Genomic DNA, 17,729 nt, shown 5'->3' with positions numbered 1-17,729 from the left:
TCCTACCTCTAAGAATATACCCAAAGGAAATAATGAGGAATACAGAGTAAAGTTTGTATACAAAGAGGTTCATGACAGCATTACTTTAATAGTAAAGAAAAACTGAACAAAACCTAAATGTCCAGGAGCTAAAGAACAGTTAAATGAATTTTGGGCAGGCACTAAAAATATACATGCATAGGAACACAAAGAAAACTGGAAGGAAAATACATCAGATGTTTACAAGATAATCCTTTCAGTGTAGAGAAAAATATGAAAATTGCTATTTATGTTTATTTTTATCTCAATCTTTAAAATTTATATTTCTGGCATATGTTTTATAATATATTAATTTAATTATAAATGTACATGTGATTAGGTGCATGCTCAAACTTGCTTTACTGGTATGAGTTTGCTACCCAGAATGTTTGGAGACCACTGCTCTAGAGCCTGGTCCCATAAGTCACTCCAACTGGTCAGGCAACAGCCTATGTCAGGAAACAGAGGCAGCCCAAGACTGTGTGTACATTACGTGCTTCATCCAAAAGGCTAATATTATCACTAGATACTTTACTTTGTGCAAATAAAACCTATCACAATCTACAATTACAGTTTGTTGGACTTTATGACTTTTCCTCAATGTGCCCCAACACGAAAATAGCTAAAAGGTAGATGAAATCCAAGTGCACACATTCCAGTGGTAAAGTATTAAAGCAAAACAGGGCAAGCACAACTAAGACTTTAAATTAAATCCTATGACTATAGGACTGGATCTCTATATTGATTTGTGAAGGCCAATCATGGCTAAGATTTATCCTAGGTGAATCATGTTCTATTTGAGTTTCTCACATTCGTAACTCTTATTCAAGAAGACCAAAGATTCCTAGGATCTTTAAGTTAAACCAGTTCAACCTGCTCATCACTACGTCAGATGGTCACACACATAAAAATAAACAAATCAAGGCTCTACTTTTGTCCATGATCCTCAGCTGAAAGCCTGGCTTACATTCTCCTAGGAACTGGAAGAGAGAAAAAGGAGGATAATAACAATATGTACCACTGATACCGATGATAACCAAGATCCCACTTACTGCGCCCAGATAACACCGGTGATGACACCGGATACCACTTGTTGCACACTCACCATGTGCCAGGCACCATTCCCTGAACTAAGTGTGTGACACAGCCTTTCATTTGAAACCTCACTAAGGCCTTATGAGGCTATTTGATAGATGAGGAAGCTAAGGCTGAGAGGGGCCAAGTAACCTGCCCAAAATCATCTAGCTGGGGTGATGGAGCCAGGATCAGACCCAGGCAGTCAGAGCCCTGCTTTTAACCCCAGTCCAGGGATGCATGTGACCAGGCTGATTATGCTTCTCTGGTCCAAGGGGAATACTGACTTTTTTTTTTTTTTTTTTTTTTTTTTATTTTAGGCTGTGTTGGGTCTTCGTTTCTGTGCGAGGGCTTTCTCTAGTTGTGGCAAGCGGGGGCCACTCTTCATTGCAGTGCGCGGGCCTCTCACTACCGCGGCCTCTCTTGTTGCGGAGCACAGGCTCCAGACGCGCAGGCTCAGCAGCTGTGGCTCACGGGCCCAGTTGCTCCGCGGCATGTGGGATCTTCCCAGACCAGGGCTCGAACCCGCGTCCCCTGCATTGGCAGGCGGACTCTCAACCACTGCGCCACCAGGGAAGCCCGGGAATACTGACTTTTCCCAGGCATCACACATTTCCACTTTCACAGCCTTCAGTTTGCATTTTGTTGCCCACAGTTGCTATTTTTATGACCACACGCCACCAACTCTATAAGTCACATCCTGTTTCTCATGTTAACATACCTGAGATCAGGATGCACCTCACAATGTCAGTCAACCGGGCAGCAGACATGATATCGCTGTCATGGCTTGTGATTTGCATTAAATCAGAATGGGTGTCAGTGGCTTAGAAGAAAATCTCAGAATCTACAGCAGGGCACCTTTTGAAGGAACACTGCATCACAAGCATCTTTGAAGGCACAAAAGACAATATTTAGTCTGGAAAAGCAAGGACATCAAGACTCTGAGTGAGAAAGTGATTTAGAAGAATTCGACTCAATGTGTGAAGTATCGGAATACTTAACCAAGCTCCCTTGCTTATGTGGTCCTTTGTATGTATATGATTAAAAAAATCTAAGATAAAAGTCTAAAAACTCAATAATATAAAATATTCTAAATGACAAGAGAGTTTTTTGTGTCACAGTTTAATTGGCAGCATTATTTTTTCTTAGTGTTACATGAAATAATGATGTGCCTTACAATCAATGGTGTCTTAAAGTAAATGATTATATTACTTCTTAAAGCAGCTCTCAGGAGAGGTGCCAAGTTAGAATTCATCAGAATATTAAACTATGAAGTCCACGAGGACTCCACTCACGTGGGTCTCCAAACAGCCAGCCTCAAAGGCATTGAGCCAGAGGTTAAAAAGTGACCACCCAGAGCAGATGACTCACAAGGGGTTTACAAGAACCCCAGGCCCGGTTACTAACTCCCTGCCGCCCTCCACCTGAATATACCGCCTCCCCACTCCAGTGCCTCAGAGTGAACCCCCCCAAACCCTTACTACTCATCATGCATCACCCCCTCCTCCCCTGTACCCCACAGCTCAGGGATGGGCACCCCACCCTCCTGGGAGTCCAAGCCAGAGAGCTAGGGGCCAGAAAGTCTGCCCTCTCCATATCTCCTGGTCACAAATCCTGTGGCCTCTGTCTCCTCCTACCACCTCGTCCTGCTTGCTGCCAGTGAGAGCCTCGGTGAGAGGCTTTCTGTAGCTCTTGCTTTAGCACTTCTGCAGTCACCTGACTGGGACTCCCCACCTCCTGCCTCTCCAGGCACCAATGCCCCCTTCAAACCACGGTGACAGTCACCCGCCTACACCCAGGATGGATCCCATCCCTGTTTGCTGCTTAAAACCCTCCAAGGTCTCTGCTGCCAATAGGTCAGAATCACCCCTCCTCCTGAAGAGCACAGCCTTTCATGGTCTCTCTGCCTTGGCCCACTTGGCATCCACATTTCCCAGCCCACCCATCCTCAATTTCTGCCACCGTGAACTTGTCATTCCCAGGACACACCATGCTCTTTCATGCCTTGGTTCCTTTACAGGCAGGCTCTTCCCTCTGTCTGAAATACTCTACCCTTGTGCCCTCCTCCAATCTCCTCATACCACTGTCCATTCAAATGCTCAGACCCACATAACATACCACCTCCTCTGTGAAGCCTGTGATATTTCTGAAACAGATTTTCCTTTGTGTTCCCACAGCACACTGTATATGCATCTATTACCGCATTTAGCCTGACATATTATATTTTGTATGCTCTTCTTGCCCTGTAGGCTTCTAGAATAAGAAAACATACTCTACCTAGCATAGAGCACATACTAAATTTTTTTTTGGTGAATAAGTGAATGGTTTAACAAATGAACCGCCATGAGTTACTTTAGAGAAAAAAGTAGGAATCTTTTTGCATCACATTTTATGTCCTATGGCATTAATTAATATCTTTGTTTGGCTCCCATTCCTTTCTTGAAAGCCATTCCTTGCACTTTTGAGCCCCATGCCCACCTGTAATGAGCACCTCCACATACCTCATTGGTCTCATTTATTTCTTGCCACTGGGTGAGCAGCACCTGGACCGCAGGGCTGTGACCATGCTTTGCTGCGGGTGCAGGGCAGTCTTCCCCTCCTGCAACAGAGACACACCACAGCAGAGCATCCTGCACCAAGGAACACGTTCCCCCCACTGTCAGGACTGTAGTGGGGCTTCTGGGGTGGGGCTCATATTGGTTAAAGCTGTGGATAGAGTAGTGGCCATGTTTTCCACAGTTTTAAGTGAAATTCATACTTTCAAAGTGTTAAATGAAAATAAGTAGCTGTTTGAAAGAGAAGGGAAAAATCCATCCATGTTCCTTGTTCTACCTTTGCTGCTAATTTGCTAGCAAAAGTGGGACAATAAAAGTAATTCTATATAACCTTGAGAAGGCAAACTGGTGAAAGATTTCTGGCAGGTAGTTTTAGCAATATATACCAAAAGATTTTAAAATGCGCAGAACTCTTTGACCCACAATTCCACATCTAGGAATTTCTCCTAAGGAAAGTATCAAAGATATGCACATAGACATGTTTCCCTCCCTGGTCAGGTGGGGCTGAGTCTCCCGCAGACCTCAGTGGAAGAAAAGAGCAACTAGAGTTGACAGTAGAAAATTCCATGTAGTCCATTGATTTCACAGACATTTATGGAGCAAAATTGACAATCTGGACGATCCACTGAAAAAGTGGGTTAATTTCACCTGGATATTCGATGATTCCCTCTGACTGTAGTAACAACCGAACCAGGCTACTGCTCACCAAAATGCCATCACCAAATCTACACCTCAACTGTCACTCCCCTTTCTCTGGTACTCAGCAAAGAAATAAAAGTCCATTTCACCTTGTCCTTTTCTGAAGTATGCAGATTAAGGAAGATAAGTTTTTCTGTCATTTCAATGTGGCCCCGCTCTGCCGCCAAAAGAAATGGTTTTCTTCCTTTCTGAAAATCAATCACAAACTCCAGTGTTCATTATACACTTACTGAGCAGGCAAGACAACCGACAAAGTGGGCAGCAGTTTGAGCGGAGGGGATGGCGAGGAGGCCAAGGTGGTGATTCTTCTGGTCATAGCATTCTGGGCCCTTCCCAGGGGAGGGTGATAACAATCCCTCTCACTTCAAACCAGACCCATTTCCGAGTTGTTGCCCCGAACTGTGGGAACTCCGCATCAGCACAGAATCATTTTTATGGGGGTAGAGAAGTACTGTTTGGAAACGGTCTTCCCAAGCACCTGGGGAGATGCCACCTCACAGCCAGACAATGAGATTCCCTTTCAAATGTAACAATTTTACCAACTTTCTGCATTTATTGAATAGTTCTTTCACTCGACTATTTATTGAGAAGCTGATTTTGTGCCAGACCCCATCGGAGTCACCTGCATATCGCTCAGTAAGCCTTGCCTTACTGATAAAAATGTTTGAAGCAGAAATTGTCCAGGGTTTAATATTTACGTGACTCATTCAGACATGACATGTATCAACTGCTTCTCTTTAGGCCCTCCTTGCTTGCTCATATATTTACCTCTAACGTTCACCAAGAATCAACGGGAAAACTCTTGAGAATAGGTCTATATGAAATGGGATGGAGAAATTAGGAATTATCCAGAGAATATAGCTCAAGACGGATGTTTAGGTGTGATTTGTTGGGGAGGAAGGTTCAAGTGCAGAATCTTCTGATTATGGCAATTTCTCCAACTTCTCACATTGCAAAGGGAGACTGCATTTTCAACAGCCAAAATGTCATCAAGAACAATGAAAGACCCATAAAAAACTCAATTTTCTAACCTGAGATATTTAAAAGCAGGAAAAGAAGTTGGGGTGGCAAAATAGCAGCAGAAGTATTTTCTTCGACTAAAGAAAATATTCACAGATTGGCTTGATATGTTATTAACTAAAAGCTTAGCAAGATGTTTGAAATGTGAAAAGCAAGATACAAGATTCTTTATAAAAAGGTTCCTGAATCTAGATTTGTTATCTGATCTCCTGCTAATGCAAGATAATAAAAAGATAATGGTCACTGTTAACTTACGATAGCGGCTCATGATTCTCTGACAACTTAAAGAGAAAGGAAGGAAAAGTGCTAAAATAATAAATGGCCAAAAAAAAAGTGTGTATAGATCAGCCCTCCGGGGCCCTGCACTCATGCATGTAGGGAGGCCAGAGAAACAAACTGGCACCAAAAATTCACCTCATTTGTATTCTTGAGCCAGATATGTGGTCAATTAGACCTACATCCCCAGCCCTTCAGAGTTTGAAATCCTGACTCATCATCGATGGTTCTCATCGCATCACTAAGGAAGGGCAAAGGGAAGAGACAGAAACTGCTTGGGGCCTCCGTTTGCTGCTTGTGAGATTAGACCCCTAACTGAAGATCAAGATCTAATCTTGAGCCATGAACAGCTCTTGGGAAATGACAGAGCCAAAATTACTGTGTCTGGCTTATACAAATATCTTCGAATACTGACAACAGATAAAGGTCCATATAAACAAATCACCAAAAGGAGGATGAGAAACACTGATGATATACTAGATGAAAACATTTAGTCACACATCCTTATAAATCAGTCACTTGTTTATTCAACAATTATTAAGCACCTATGTATATGTCAGATACTGTGCTAAGCGAGAGTGGCCAAGATAAAAAATATGGCACCCCGACGTTAAGAAGCTCAGAGTCTGTTAGGGAAGACAAATGAACAACACATACGAGTGATCATAATGAAATGCAGGACCTGAGCTGGCGATTTGTGGGAGTACATAACTCAGTGTGAGTGTGTGTTTGTGGCTGGGGAGCAGGTGACAAGAAATGGGGGGAGACAACCTTTAAAGGTTGCTAATGCACTGGAACAGCAGGAAAGAGCACTGGTGACCTGTTTCCTGTCCCCATCTTTTCCACTGGAGAACAACCCCTGTGCCCCATTTTTGTGGAGCTGTTCATTACAGCTCCTGCCTCTTCCACCATCTACCCCTTGGTCAGAGTGTCTGGTTCAGGATGGTCATGTGCCAAGCCACAGGCCAATCAGAGTCACCTGTGGGCTTTCATATATAAAACTTGAGGCTGCTAGTAGCCATCTTTCCCACCATGTGGAGAGTAAACCTATCAATAATGCCAACAGAGACAGCCAAGAGTTGGGAGGAAAAAAAAGAGCTGGATCCAGCCATGCCTGAAGCCAGCCAGATACACCCTCAAACTCTTCAGTTAGGAGTTAATAAACTACTTTTAATGTTTATTCTAGATTAAACTGGCTTTTTGTCACTCATAACAGAAAGAATTCTAACTAATACATATTTAGCCGTCTGGGGACACACACTACCGGAAGTATAAGGAGTCTGTTCAACTTTAAAATGGCCTTGCTCTTTTATCCTTGGTTGCTACAAAGTCTTGTATGTCTGCATGTCTAAACAGAGTGACAAAGGACCCACCCACAAAGAAAGCCTAGTCCGGTGAGAAATGGGAGGTTATCAAAGATGAAACATTTTTCCTCGCCAAGAAAACAGCTATTACTTTAAACTTTGTAGGCCCTTTAAAAAATGTTATCATCAAGAAAAAAAGTGAAAGCCAAATTACACAAAATAAGAACATTTAAAGTAGTCTCTATCTTATAAACATATCAAAAGGTAGCATGAAGAAAGGTGAGGTGACAGTAAAATGAGATACAAATCTTTTCTCCAATCTCTAGTACAAGTTATTAGGCAAAATAACAACAAGAATTTCAAAAATGTGGGTTTTTAAATAAATATATAGTTTCTTATGTCTTATTTCATTTTTTAACCACCCAACCCTTTTAAATTACGCTCAAGTGGGCCTCTATCCAGTGCAGTCTCAGAGGACTGAGACTGCCCTCACTTGGAAGGCAGGGAGATTTTCCAGCCTGGAGGACCGTGGACCCTGGTGTCAGGGCCTCAAGCTTCAAGCCCCACACAAACCACAACAACTTCCCAGCTCAGAAAGGGATCCTGAATCCCTTTCTTAATTAACAAAAATAAGGAGGGTCCAGAATTCCTGTTCCTTTTGCCTTTATTAACTTAATGTGCATTTAACCTAATATGTCTTAATTCAATGCATTTAAATTGTTTGTACATGAATAAGTCTGAGGAGTTGCAATTATTCATTAGAAATTATTTTTCATTTTTAAGTTTACTGCCAGGGTTATTTGACAAGTTACCAAGTTCAGTAAATGTTTCACAAACAGCCATTAAATGTGCACCTTAAGTCCAACCTGGCCATCCCTTCCCACAGGGATCCCAGAGGGGGTGCCCTGGAGAGCCTCCGAGGAGAGGAGGCCGGTGGAATCCAGCATGAAGCCCCCCGGTGCCTCCTGGGCATGTCTACACACCCAAGACATTTCCCTTCACCCTGCGATCAGGAATCCACAGCAGAACCCTAGTTGAAGGGGAAAACCAGCAGGGCCCTGAAAAACCAGAGATTTGAGAGAGGACAAGAACATTGCCATGAGTAAAAAGTGCCGAAAGAGCAGTGTGTTGAATATGAAGGCATGGAACTGGTGTGAAGGGGAGCTGCTGGGTCAGTTCTCCCCAGATGGGAGTCAACAGGTTTGATGAAATCCAAGGCTGTTAGATGTGGGCCTCAGGTCCACATAGGAAACTGTCTTCTCAAATCCCTTCATGATTATTATCCTCAGTCCTCCAAAAAAGGATGCTTCTTTGCATTTGGACCTCTAGAGACTTCATATATAGATTCCTTTAAACCAGTGGAAGTTCCCCGATATAGGCAGCTGAAACCAACCTAACGTCGTACCACCAAACTTTATAAACATCCAACAGATACATGAGTGGCCTCTGAGGCCATTCCCTTCTGTGTCCCTCCCTCTCCAAACATTTTAGTCTGAGTATTTATTTTTGATCACTAGGTGGGAGTTTACATGTAGATTCTAAATATCTAGACTGCTTTACCTATGACTTCTCCTGGCTGCTCTAATCTCTCTCCCCTGGAGAGGCCACATGATTTCCAGAGCTATGGAGTTGGGAGAAACTTCAGTATACTCCAGGGTCCTCCATCTCTCCCATCTCACCCAATCTCTTCCAGGCCTAGTTAAATCCATTTTATTAATAAAGACCTCCTCCCTGTAAGGCTTTCCTTGTTAGCTTTTGGAGTTCCCTCTAGGCTAATGAGAAGGATTACTAACACTGGGCAGGTATAAAGGCTCTCCATCACTTTCTGTGGATAAGAAACTAGGGAAGAAGGCCCGCTGTGAAGGCGGAGCAGTCTTTTTTATACAGTGCATTTCATGAGCTCCACAATATCTTTAAGCAAATACAGATGGAAAACCCAACGCTGAATTAATTGACCCTGAGCTCCTGATCCCAGTTCCTACTGGCTTTTGCCAGTATCCTTGACCTCACTCACAGATCTCAGAAAAAGGACAGACTTTGTCTTTTTATTGATTAATCCAGGCTTCTTTAGGACTAAAATTGGACTCAGAGATTCTTCTCTCCCTAGATGACCCAGTGGACTCATTATTTGCTCCTTCCTCATCTGTCTCTCCACCCATCTTAATTTTAGGTCCTCTTAGTTTCACATCTATCTGGCTCTGCACAGTCCGCTACCAGGGCTCTTCAGCCTTTTCCCCAACAAATAGTCAGGGTTGGAGGAAGAGGAGTGGAACAGGACCAGCCCAGAGCCTGCCGAAGAGATAATGGTCAGCAGAAGCTCCAGAAGTGGGGAAGGTTCCCCACAAACTGCTTTGGTCTTTGAGCCCCTTTAGCTTGCCTGACCCTCCCCACACACAGCCGTCTCCCGTGAAAGCATCCAGAGCCCAATGAAAAGGAAGACAGTCCTGTTCTCACACAAAACAGGTCCTGATAAACAAAAAGGTCCTACTGTAGAGCACAGGGAACTATATTCAATATCCTGAGATAAAAGAATATATATATTATATGAATGTAATATATATAACTGAACCACTTGGCTGTACAGCAGAAATCAACACATTGTAAATCAATTATACTTCAATAAAAAAAACAAAATAAAATAAAAAGAAAGTAAAAAGAATGTATATATATGTATAACTGACTCACTTTGCTTTACAGCAGAAAGCAAACACAACATTGTAAATCAACTGTACTTCAGTTAAAAATACATTTTATTAAAACAAACAAACAAACAAAAAATCAGGTCCTGAACATATATCTGCTGAATTGAATTGAATGGAATTCACTCATAGGTCACACTCCTAGTTAGCCTGGATCAAGCTGGAATGTCTGACTTCCTCATCCTGACATTAAATGCTGTTTGATTATGGTTATCAGTTTGAGGAAATTAGATAGCATTTTACCCTATAATAATTGTTATAATAACTAACATTTAGTGAGCACTTACCAAGTACCAGGTTCTCCGCTAAGTGCTTTATAGTCATTAACTCATTTAAGCATTCCAACAGTGGCTACTCTGATATACTACTACATAGGAATGGCTTAGGGGTGGTGTCTGATTGGAAAGGGGTGGTAGAATGGCTTGCCATTTTGCTCACTGGCATAGGTATTTGTATATAAGAATGAGGAAGCATCAAAATCATTTCTATCAAAGAATGGAGGTATTGCTGATAAAAAATGACATGGAGGTCAAGACATCCACCCCCCACCCCATCATGCCTTGGTGCTACCATGAAGTAGGTTTTATTATTCCCATTGCACAGAGGGAGATACTGAGGATTTCAGCAGTTGGAGAACTTGCTAAAGCCACATAGTTAATATACGCCCAGGCCTCAGCCTAAGTCTGTCTGCCTCCAAGCTGTAAAGGTATAGTTGCTCAGTCATATTCAGAAGAAGTAAAATAAATTTATAGACTTCACTTGAAGAAATGGTTTTTGTTGTTATTATTTTTAAGATTGAGGTCAGAAAAAAATGTGAAGGTTTTTTAAAAGAGGTGAAACAAAGCGAATATTACTGATTAACTTCTAGAGAGACTTTAATGGAAAGTAAAGTTCTAGAGGCACAGTGAAAAGGAGGTTCCATTCAAAATCCAAATGCCAATCCCACAGAGGATATTATCCTATGAAAAAAGCCTAGAAGGAGATATTCCAGGGAAAAGACAGTCCCTAGCACACGGGCAATACCCACTGTCCTCTGAGAAGGGAGACGGTGCAGCACGGTGACTAGAGTCAACCAGACCGGAATTCAAACCCTGGCTCTGTCACTTCTCAGTTTGGAGCCCTCAGACCAGGTACCTAGCCTCTCTGGGCCTCAACTTCCTCAAATATCAGTAAAAATAAGACTTCCTTTGAAAATAAGTAAAATATTTTTTCTTTATAGGATTACTGGGGGGATTAACAGTATAATTCGTTCATTCAGCAATGATTTGTTAAGCATCCATACGTGCCAGGCCCTAGACCTCTCGCTGAAATCATGTGTGGACACAGCATTCCTCTGGGCCAAGCACACTAACGAATACTCCATAAGTGGTAGCTGTTACTATATCACTTCTTATGAAAGGAAAAAAATATAGATGGATATGGTAAAATTGCACTATATTCCATGGCTCATTACAGCACAGCCTTGGGTCAAATACATTCCCAAAAGGCCAGGCATAATCGAGTAAAATGCAGGCACCCAAACGGGGTGGATACTGTCCACCCCTGGCCAGGATGAGGGAGTAAAGGCAGCTTCCTCAATACCTCCTGCCCTCCCCACATGCAGGTGCTAGGGCTACCACCAGCACCAACAATTTCCTTCTGCTCTGTGGTCTGCCAGACAGAGAGAGGATCCAGCTACAGCGTCAGGTCTGTCTGTGCTGGCTGCTTTGGCAGCTTCTGCAAGGGCAGGAAGAAAGCAGAATTTAGTGGGGGTGTATTTGAGACCTGTCCCCCCAAAAACAAACACACCTCATCAGGCTGGTCCAAGTCCCTCAGGTGCAGATCTTGAATGAGGTACTCCACAACGCACACGTTGTTGCTCTGAGCCCCAAAGTGGAGGGCATTCATTCCATCCTAAAGAGAGCCAGGGTAGGGGAGACAATTACACTGCAATCTTCTCCTCCTGCACTGTGAGGAGAGGGCTTCTGTCCAGGTGTGATCCACATACCTACCTGATTCTTGGTTCTCTGGTCTGCTCCAGCTCTAACCAGCATGAGCGTGATCTCGAGGCTTCCAGACCAGGATGCAAGGTGAATTACTGTGAAGCCATGCTTCCTCCAGAAAAGAGAAGAAAGGAATCTGTCACTTGGGTGAGCCACCACACTGCCTCAGCCAACAAAAGCTAGGTTAACACCTAACTGTTGAAAATTAAGAAATGACAGTTTAATACACAGCAAAGGTGATGTTTCAATTCTATGGGGACAATGAATATATTTAGTAAGTGGTATAGGCACAAGTAGTTCTTCATCTGGAAAAAGATAAAATTAAATCCTATATCATATCATACATACAAAAAAAGCACACAAACAATAAATATATTAGAAAACCTAGACTATAATGTATAGTGTTTTAATTCAAAAGTTATAAAAGGAACAAGATGATAAACAAAGACAATAAACAAATGATAGATTTTTTTTAATGTATCTTAATAAAGATAAATGGTTATTTTCTGTAATACATGAAGTACTCTTACAAATCAACAGAATAAGGCAATTAAACCCATTGAAAAATGGACCCAAAAATGTGCTCTCTTAAGGTATTAGTGGAAATGAAACCATTATAGTTTAAGCAATCTGGCAATATCTATTAAAATTTTAAATACAACCAGCAATCCCACTCCTGGGACTCTATCCCATGAAAATAAGTTTTAGGACCTAATGTTATATAAATAAGGTTATTAATTGCAACCCTTAAAACTGAGTGCAAGGTAAATGTCCATCAATATTGGAACACTGAACAAATCAGGGAACAGTCATACCACATGATGTAGGCATTAAAAATAATTAATTAGGGCTATAACAATTGACATGGAGAGACTTCCATTAGGTAGCTGTTAAATGTGGAAAATAAGATACAGAGAAAATATAATACGATCCCATTTTTTATAAAACAAGCTATGACCAAAAACTCATATGTGTATATGTATGTATCTATATCTATTATAAGTGGGTAAGTGGATAGATAACAATGTGGATATGATTATATGAGCATGAGGAAAAGTACTGAAATAAACACACAGATCCCACATTGTTAAATGTAGTTACTGGAGAAGAGGAAGCTACACAAAAAATAAAAAACAGAAAAGACTGAAGTTATAAAAAAAAATTCTATTTATGCATAAATTATTTAAAATATACTCTCTCTATAAAATCACACATGCATAAAAGAGGCTGAAGGAGAGATTTCACTCAAGACCTAGTGACCTACAGTGATGCTGGGGGTACTTAGACTTGTACACCGAATGAACAGGAAGAGAAGTGTGAAAGGAAACAGCCAGCAGTTAACACTTGTCTCAGGGAGGAGGGATTGGAGGTCTGTAACCTGAGGAAAATTGAGACCTGCGCCCTAGGTCCCAAGTTAAAGAAGTCTATAGAGCAGACATTATGAGCATGATCTGTAGACTCAAACGAAACTGACCTCAAACTCTGGCTCTACCACTTTCAAGTGCTGTAATCTTGGTCAGCTTAGTTAACCCTTAGCCTCAGGATCCTTAATTGTAAGTTCATGTGTCTGCTTTTCTGTTTCCTTTTATCCTTGTCAAAAAATCATCCATTACGATGAATAAGGTCTGAGGATCTAATGTATCACATGGTGATTATAGTTAATAACACTTTTATATAATTGAAATTTGCTAAGAGAGTAGAATTTAAATGTTCTCATCAAAAAAAGAAATGAGGTGATGAGTGTGTTAATTAACTAGATGGGAGGAATCCTTTCATAATGTATACACACACTGAATCATCACCAGGTACACTTTAAATGTATCACAGTTTTATTTGAACCATAAAGCTGAAAAAAATTTTTTAAATAAATCTCTTTTAAAATGAAAACAAACAACAAGAACAGCAAAACCCACAGGGTTTATAGGGGAAATGGGGCAGGGGCTCAACACTCAAAAACTCTGTCATTGACACCTTTTTAAAAAGATAGGACCCTGCTATGGACTGAATGTCTGTGTCCCTTGATAATTCATATGTTGAAGCCTAATCCCCAATGTGATGGTATTTGAAAGTCATGCCTTTGGGAGATAATTAGGTCAGGAGGGTGGAACCCTCATGAATGGGATTAGTGCCCTTATAAACAGACACAGAGAGCTTGCTTCCTCTCGCCGCTCTCCACTGAGAGTGGATAAAACCAGAAGCAGCTCTCACGAGAGGCTGGCAGTGATGTCATCTGAATCTTGGACTCTCCAGTTTCCAGATCTGTGAGAAATAAACGTTTGTTGTGGAAGCCACCCAGCCTATGGTATATTTGTTACAGCAGCCCAAGCTAAGACAGACCCTAATAAAAACAATAGTACAATTGTACATGTTAAATGGTTAGGTATTTAATCACCATAAATATGGTACTGGACCTTAAAAAAAAAAATCATCCATAACCTCTGTATACATGCCTTCCAAAAAGTAAGCCTTCTCAGCACATCTTATTTGCCTCTCGTAATCAACTGTATTTGTAATCCTGGAGACCAATTTGCTAAATGTATAGCGTATAAATAAATAAACAAGGAATGAGGGTCTGTGGGGGACTTCCATTTTAAAGTGTATAAGCCTTTTGGCAGTTACTTTGGCTGCCCCCAGAAATTGCATTAATGTTTTCCCTTATTCTCAGTAAAGTTTGGGTATGGAGAAGTAAAAAAGCAAGTCCCAGATTATGAAGATGTAACTCTAAATCTGTGGTTCTTCACTGGGGGCAATTTTGCCCCCAGGGGTCATTTGGAGATGTCTGGAGACACTTTTGGTTGTTGTGACCTAGGGGAGATATTGGCATTTAGTGGGTAGAGACCAGAGATGCTGCAAACATCCTATAACCTCCCCAACCTCCACCACAACAAAAAATCACCTGCCCAACAGGTCAATAGTGCCACTGTGGAGAAACCCTTCTCTAAACGTACATACCCTATAATATTTACCTTTCAGCTGTCACACTACACAGTGAGGCAGTCTATTAAAGTCTAGAGTGAAGAAAACGCTTACCAATTTCTGCACTTTTTCCCAAGGAACAATGATGTACAATAATAACTAGTTGAGGTTTTTCAAGAAATTTTACCCCTTAATTTAGCCTTCCCTATAAATCAATGTTTCACACCCAATAACACTAAATCTAGTTTCACATATGGTCAAAAAAGAGGCCAGAAATATTTGGGATAGGTGATAAATCATATTTTGATAGAAGCTCTATTTTTCCCTAAGAGGTCATTCCTAATTTTAAAGCAGCCAACACTTAAGAATTTCAAACACCCATCATAAAATCCAAAAGCAAGGAATTCAAGAGGCAAACAACTTGAGTCTCTGAAACTATAAATTCCAAATGGAGCCTTCGTTCCTCAGAGGCAAAGAATCACTCCTCACAGATGAAAAGTAAGTCTTCTGATAGGAAACTGACATGCCTGAGAAGTTTATGAGCATGAGTCATAGATTACATTCATAGTCAGTACCTGATGCTCTATAAAGTGTAAAATGCCCACAGACACCGAAAACCTGTCCTCATTACCAGTCTGATGACAGGCAAGAAGGTCAATAACTTCCCTGGGGAACACCTGCACTCAGAGTAAGGCGCTCTGGGAGTAGATGCTTGCATTATCCTCTGGGCACCACCTGCACTCCACCTGGGATCCTTTATTCACATCTGGAGTAAGAGCCTCCATTTACCTCGTCTGCCTCTTCCCCAGATTTGTGGATGCTGCCCACTTTGACCCTGGAGTCCTCAGCCTCTGGGCCATGCATTTGATCCTCGGCACGCAACTTACCTGCTACAGTCTCAGTCTTTGCTCCCCAACAGAGTGTAGGTTCCTCAAAGCAGGAACTGTATCTATGCCAGTGTTTCCTGAAACAATCACCTAGGGATCTTGTTAAATCGCAGATTCTGATTCAGGAGGTCTGGGGTGCGGCCCAAGATTCTGCATTTCTAACAAGCTCCCCGGTGATGCCAGTGCTTCTGGCCCCAGGACCTACTTTGAGTAGCAAGGACTTATATCTAGTTGAATCCCCAGTAGTTGGCATTGATACCCACCCACAACAGGCACTGAATAAATATTGATGGTGAAGGGGTGCCATTGTTGGGTCTTTGCAAATAGGTGTTAGAACTCCAAAGGCAGAACTGCTAAGTCAAACTGAGGGCTCATCACTCAGGTAAAGAAGCTGCCAGGTCTGGCCAAACATGGCATTGCTTGAATTATAAAAAGCATTTTATTAGTTATGCTCTAATGCCACTGTGAATAATTGATTTAGTTACAGAAATACTTAACTGAATGAATCTTTCAAGGCAGAGTACAGAGGTACATCAGGAATGACGCTATTTCCAACCTGACAGCATTTCAATCCCTCAAGGCAAAGTTACAAGAAGCTGATGCTAGCTAGAGTCATGCTTCAAATACAGGGTAATACAAATATATGTTCGGAAAAGCCTCAGAGAGAACAAAGTGGTAAAAGCTCTCTCCATCATTTTGGGTATAACTGACTTACACTCTGACATAAACAAGTAGTGTGTTTAATACATTAGACACATGGCAATCCTCAGACATGCTGTTTAAAAGAAAAGATGCTATTGAACCTGGGCAATGGATACACCAGTGTTTACTGTACAATTCTCTCCACTTTCATAGTATATCAAAGGTTTAGGGTTATGGTCCTGTTTAAGATGGTATAAGTACACTCCACTCTGTCTCTCCCAACAAATGCTACTAAAATCTCTGGACAGACGCTTGGAACAGCTATTTGAGGACCCTGAGAAGTAAATGACAGCAGGTAGGTTGGGGAAGAAAACCAGAACTCAAAATACAAACAATCAGGGTTTCCTGATCTTTTTGTTTTTTCTTCCATACCTTCCAGGTGGGACTCAAGGCAGTACAAATCACTGGCCCGGACAGGAACAGCTCCAAGAGGAGCTTCCCATTCTGGTCTAAGAAGTGGAAGGGGGCCCCTACCGGGCAGAGAAGGTGGGGGAAATCCTAATTTTGTTTGGTTTTGTTTTGTTTTCTCTTCTGGTTCCGCCCCAGGCAAGCCTCACTCCCACAGTTGCAACCCCACAGTAGAAGGGGTAGGAGCAGTGACTGGGCAAGCAGTGACAGAGGGAATCCTTCTCTCTGACCCAAGGAGCTGTGGTCAGAAGAGGAGGGTGCAGGTGAGAGAGGGGGAAGAAGGGGTTTTTTTCCCCTCTCTTAGTCCCAGAGGCAGACATAATTGTGGGAAGTACACAGCAGAGCTGGGATACTACACCCTTGGCTTTCTAGTCAGAAGACCAGGAAAAGGTGGAGAAGGGCCCTGTAGGTGGAGAATGTAGGGGAGATGATCTTGGAGAGGTGGGAGTTCAAGAAAGCAACCCCATAAAGTTGTGTATGTACTACTGGCCTCCCCCCGGACCTGTACATGTTCCTGACCCTAAACAGTGTGACAAAAGCTTGGGGAACTGAACTATGGGGTAGACCACTGCCCAGGTCTCAGACTGGCTCATGGATAGTGCACAGGTCCAAATAGCACTGCAAAAGTGTTAAAAACTGGTGACACTGGTGTCAAATGGTGTTGAAGAAATCGGTCATCCATATACCAGACTCCTTATAACTTTATACTTAAATTAACTCAAAACGGATGATAAATTTAAATGTAAAACACAAGGCTATAAACGTTTTAGAAGAAAAATGTGAGAAATCTTCATAACCTTAAGTTAGGCAAATCATTCTTATATATAATACCAATAGCTAGATTCATTTTTTAAATACAAGTGAATTGAATTTCATCAAAATTAAAAACTTCTGCTCTATGAAAAACACTAAAAAGATAAGCTGCAGAGTGTGAAAAAATATTTGCAAATCACATATCTAACAAAGGACTTGGATCCACAATATATAATGAACTCTCAAAACTCAACAATTAAAACAGGGACTTCCCTGGTGGTCTAGTGGTTAAGAATCTGCCTTCCAATGCAGGGGCATGGGTTCGATCCTTGGTGGGTGAACTAAGATCCATGGTGGGGCAACTAAGCCTGCGCGCTGCAACTGCTGAGCCTGAGTGCCACAACTAGAGAGTCTGCATGCTGCAACTACAGAGCCC

General features: G+C 41.9%; 1 protein-coding gene across 1 annotated transcript in view; it reads right to left on the bottom strand.

The window, feature by feature from the left end:
• The window catches only part of ANKDD1B (ankyrin repeat and death domain containing 1B), a 55,770-nt gene that overhangs the window by 24,516 nt on the left and 13,525 nt on the right, over positions 1–17,729 (bottom strand). Inside the window, 5 exon segments of the mRNA XM_068534833.1 lie at positions 3,594–3,670; positions 3,673–3,691; positions 4,436–4,534; positions 11,434–11,538; positions 11,637–11,739. Of these exon segments, the coding sequence (XP_068390934.1) occupies positions 3,594–3,670; positions 3,673–3,691; positions 4,436–4,534; positions 11,434–11,538; positions 11,637–11,739 (403 nt within the window).

This window comes from Eschrichtius robustus, chromosome 2 (genome assembly GCF_028021215.1).
Source record: "Eschrichtius robustus isolate mEscRob2 chromosome 2, mEscRob2.pri, whole genome shotgun sequence".
Taxonomy (NCBI): Eukaryota; Metazoa; Chordata; class Mammalia; order Artiodactyla; family Eschrichtiidae; genus Eschrichtius; species Eschrichtius robustus.
The sequence above is the reverse complement of the archived record's forward strand: the minus strand, read 5'-3'. Positions and strand labels throughout refer to the sequence as shown.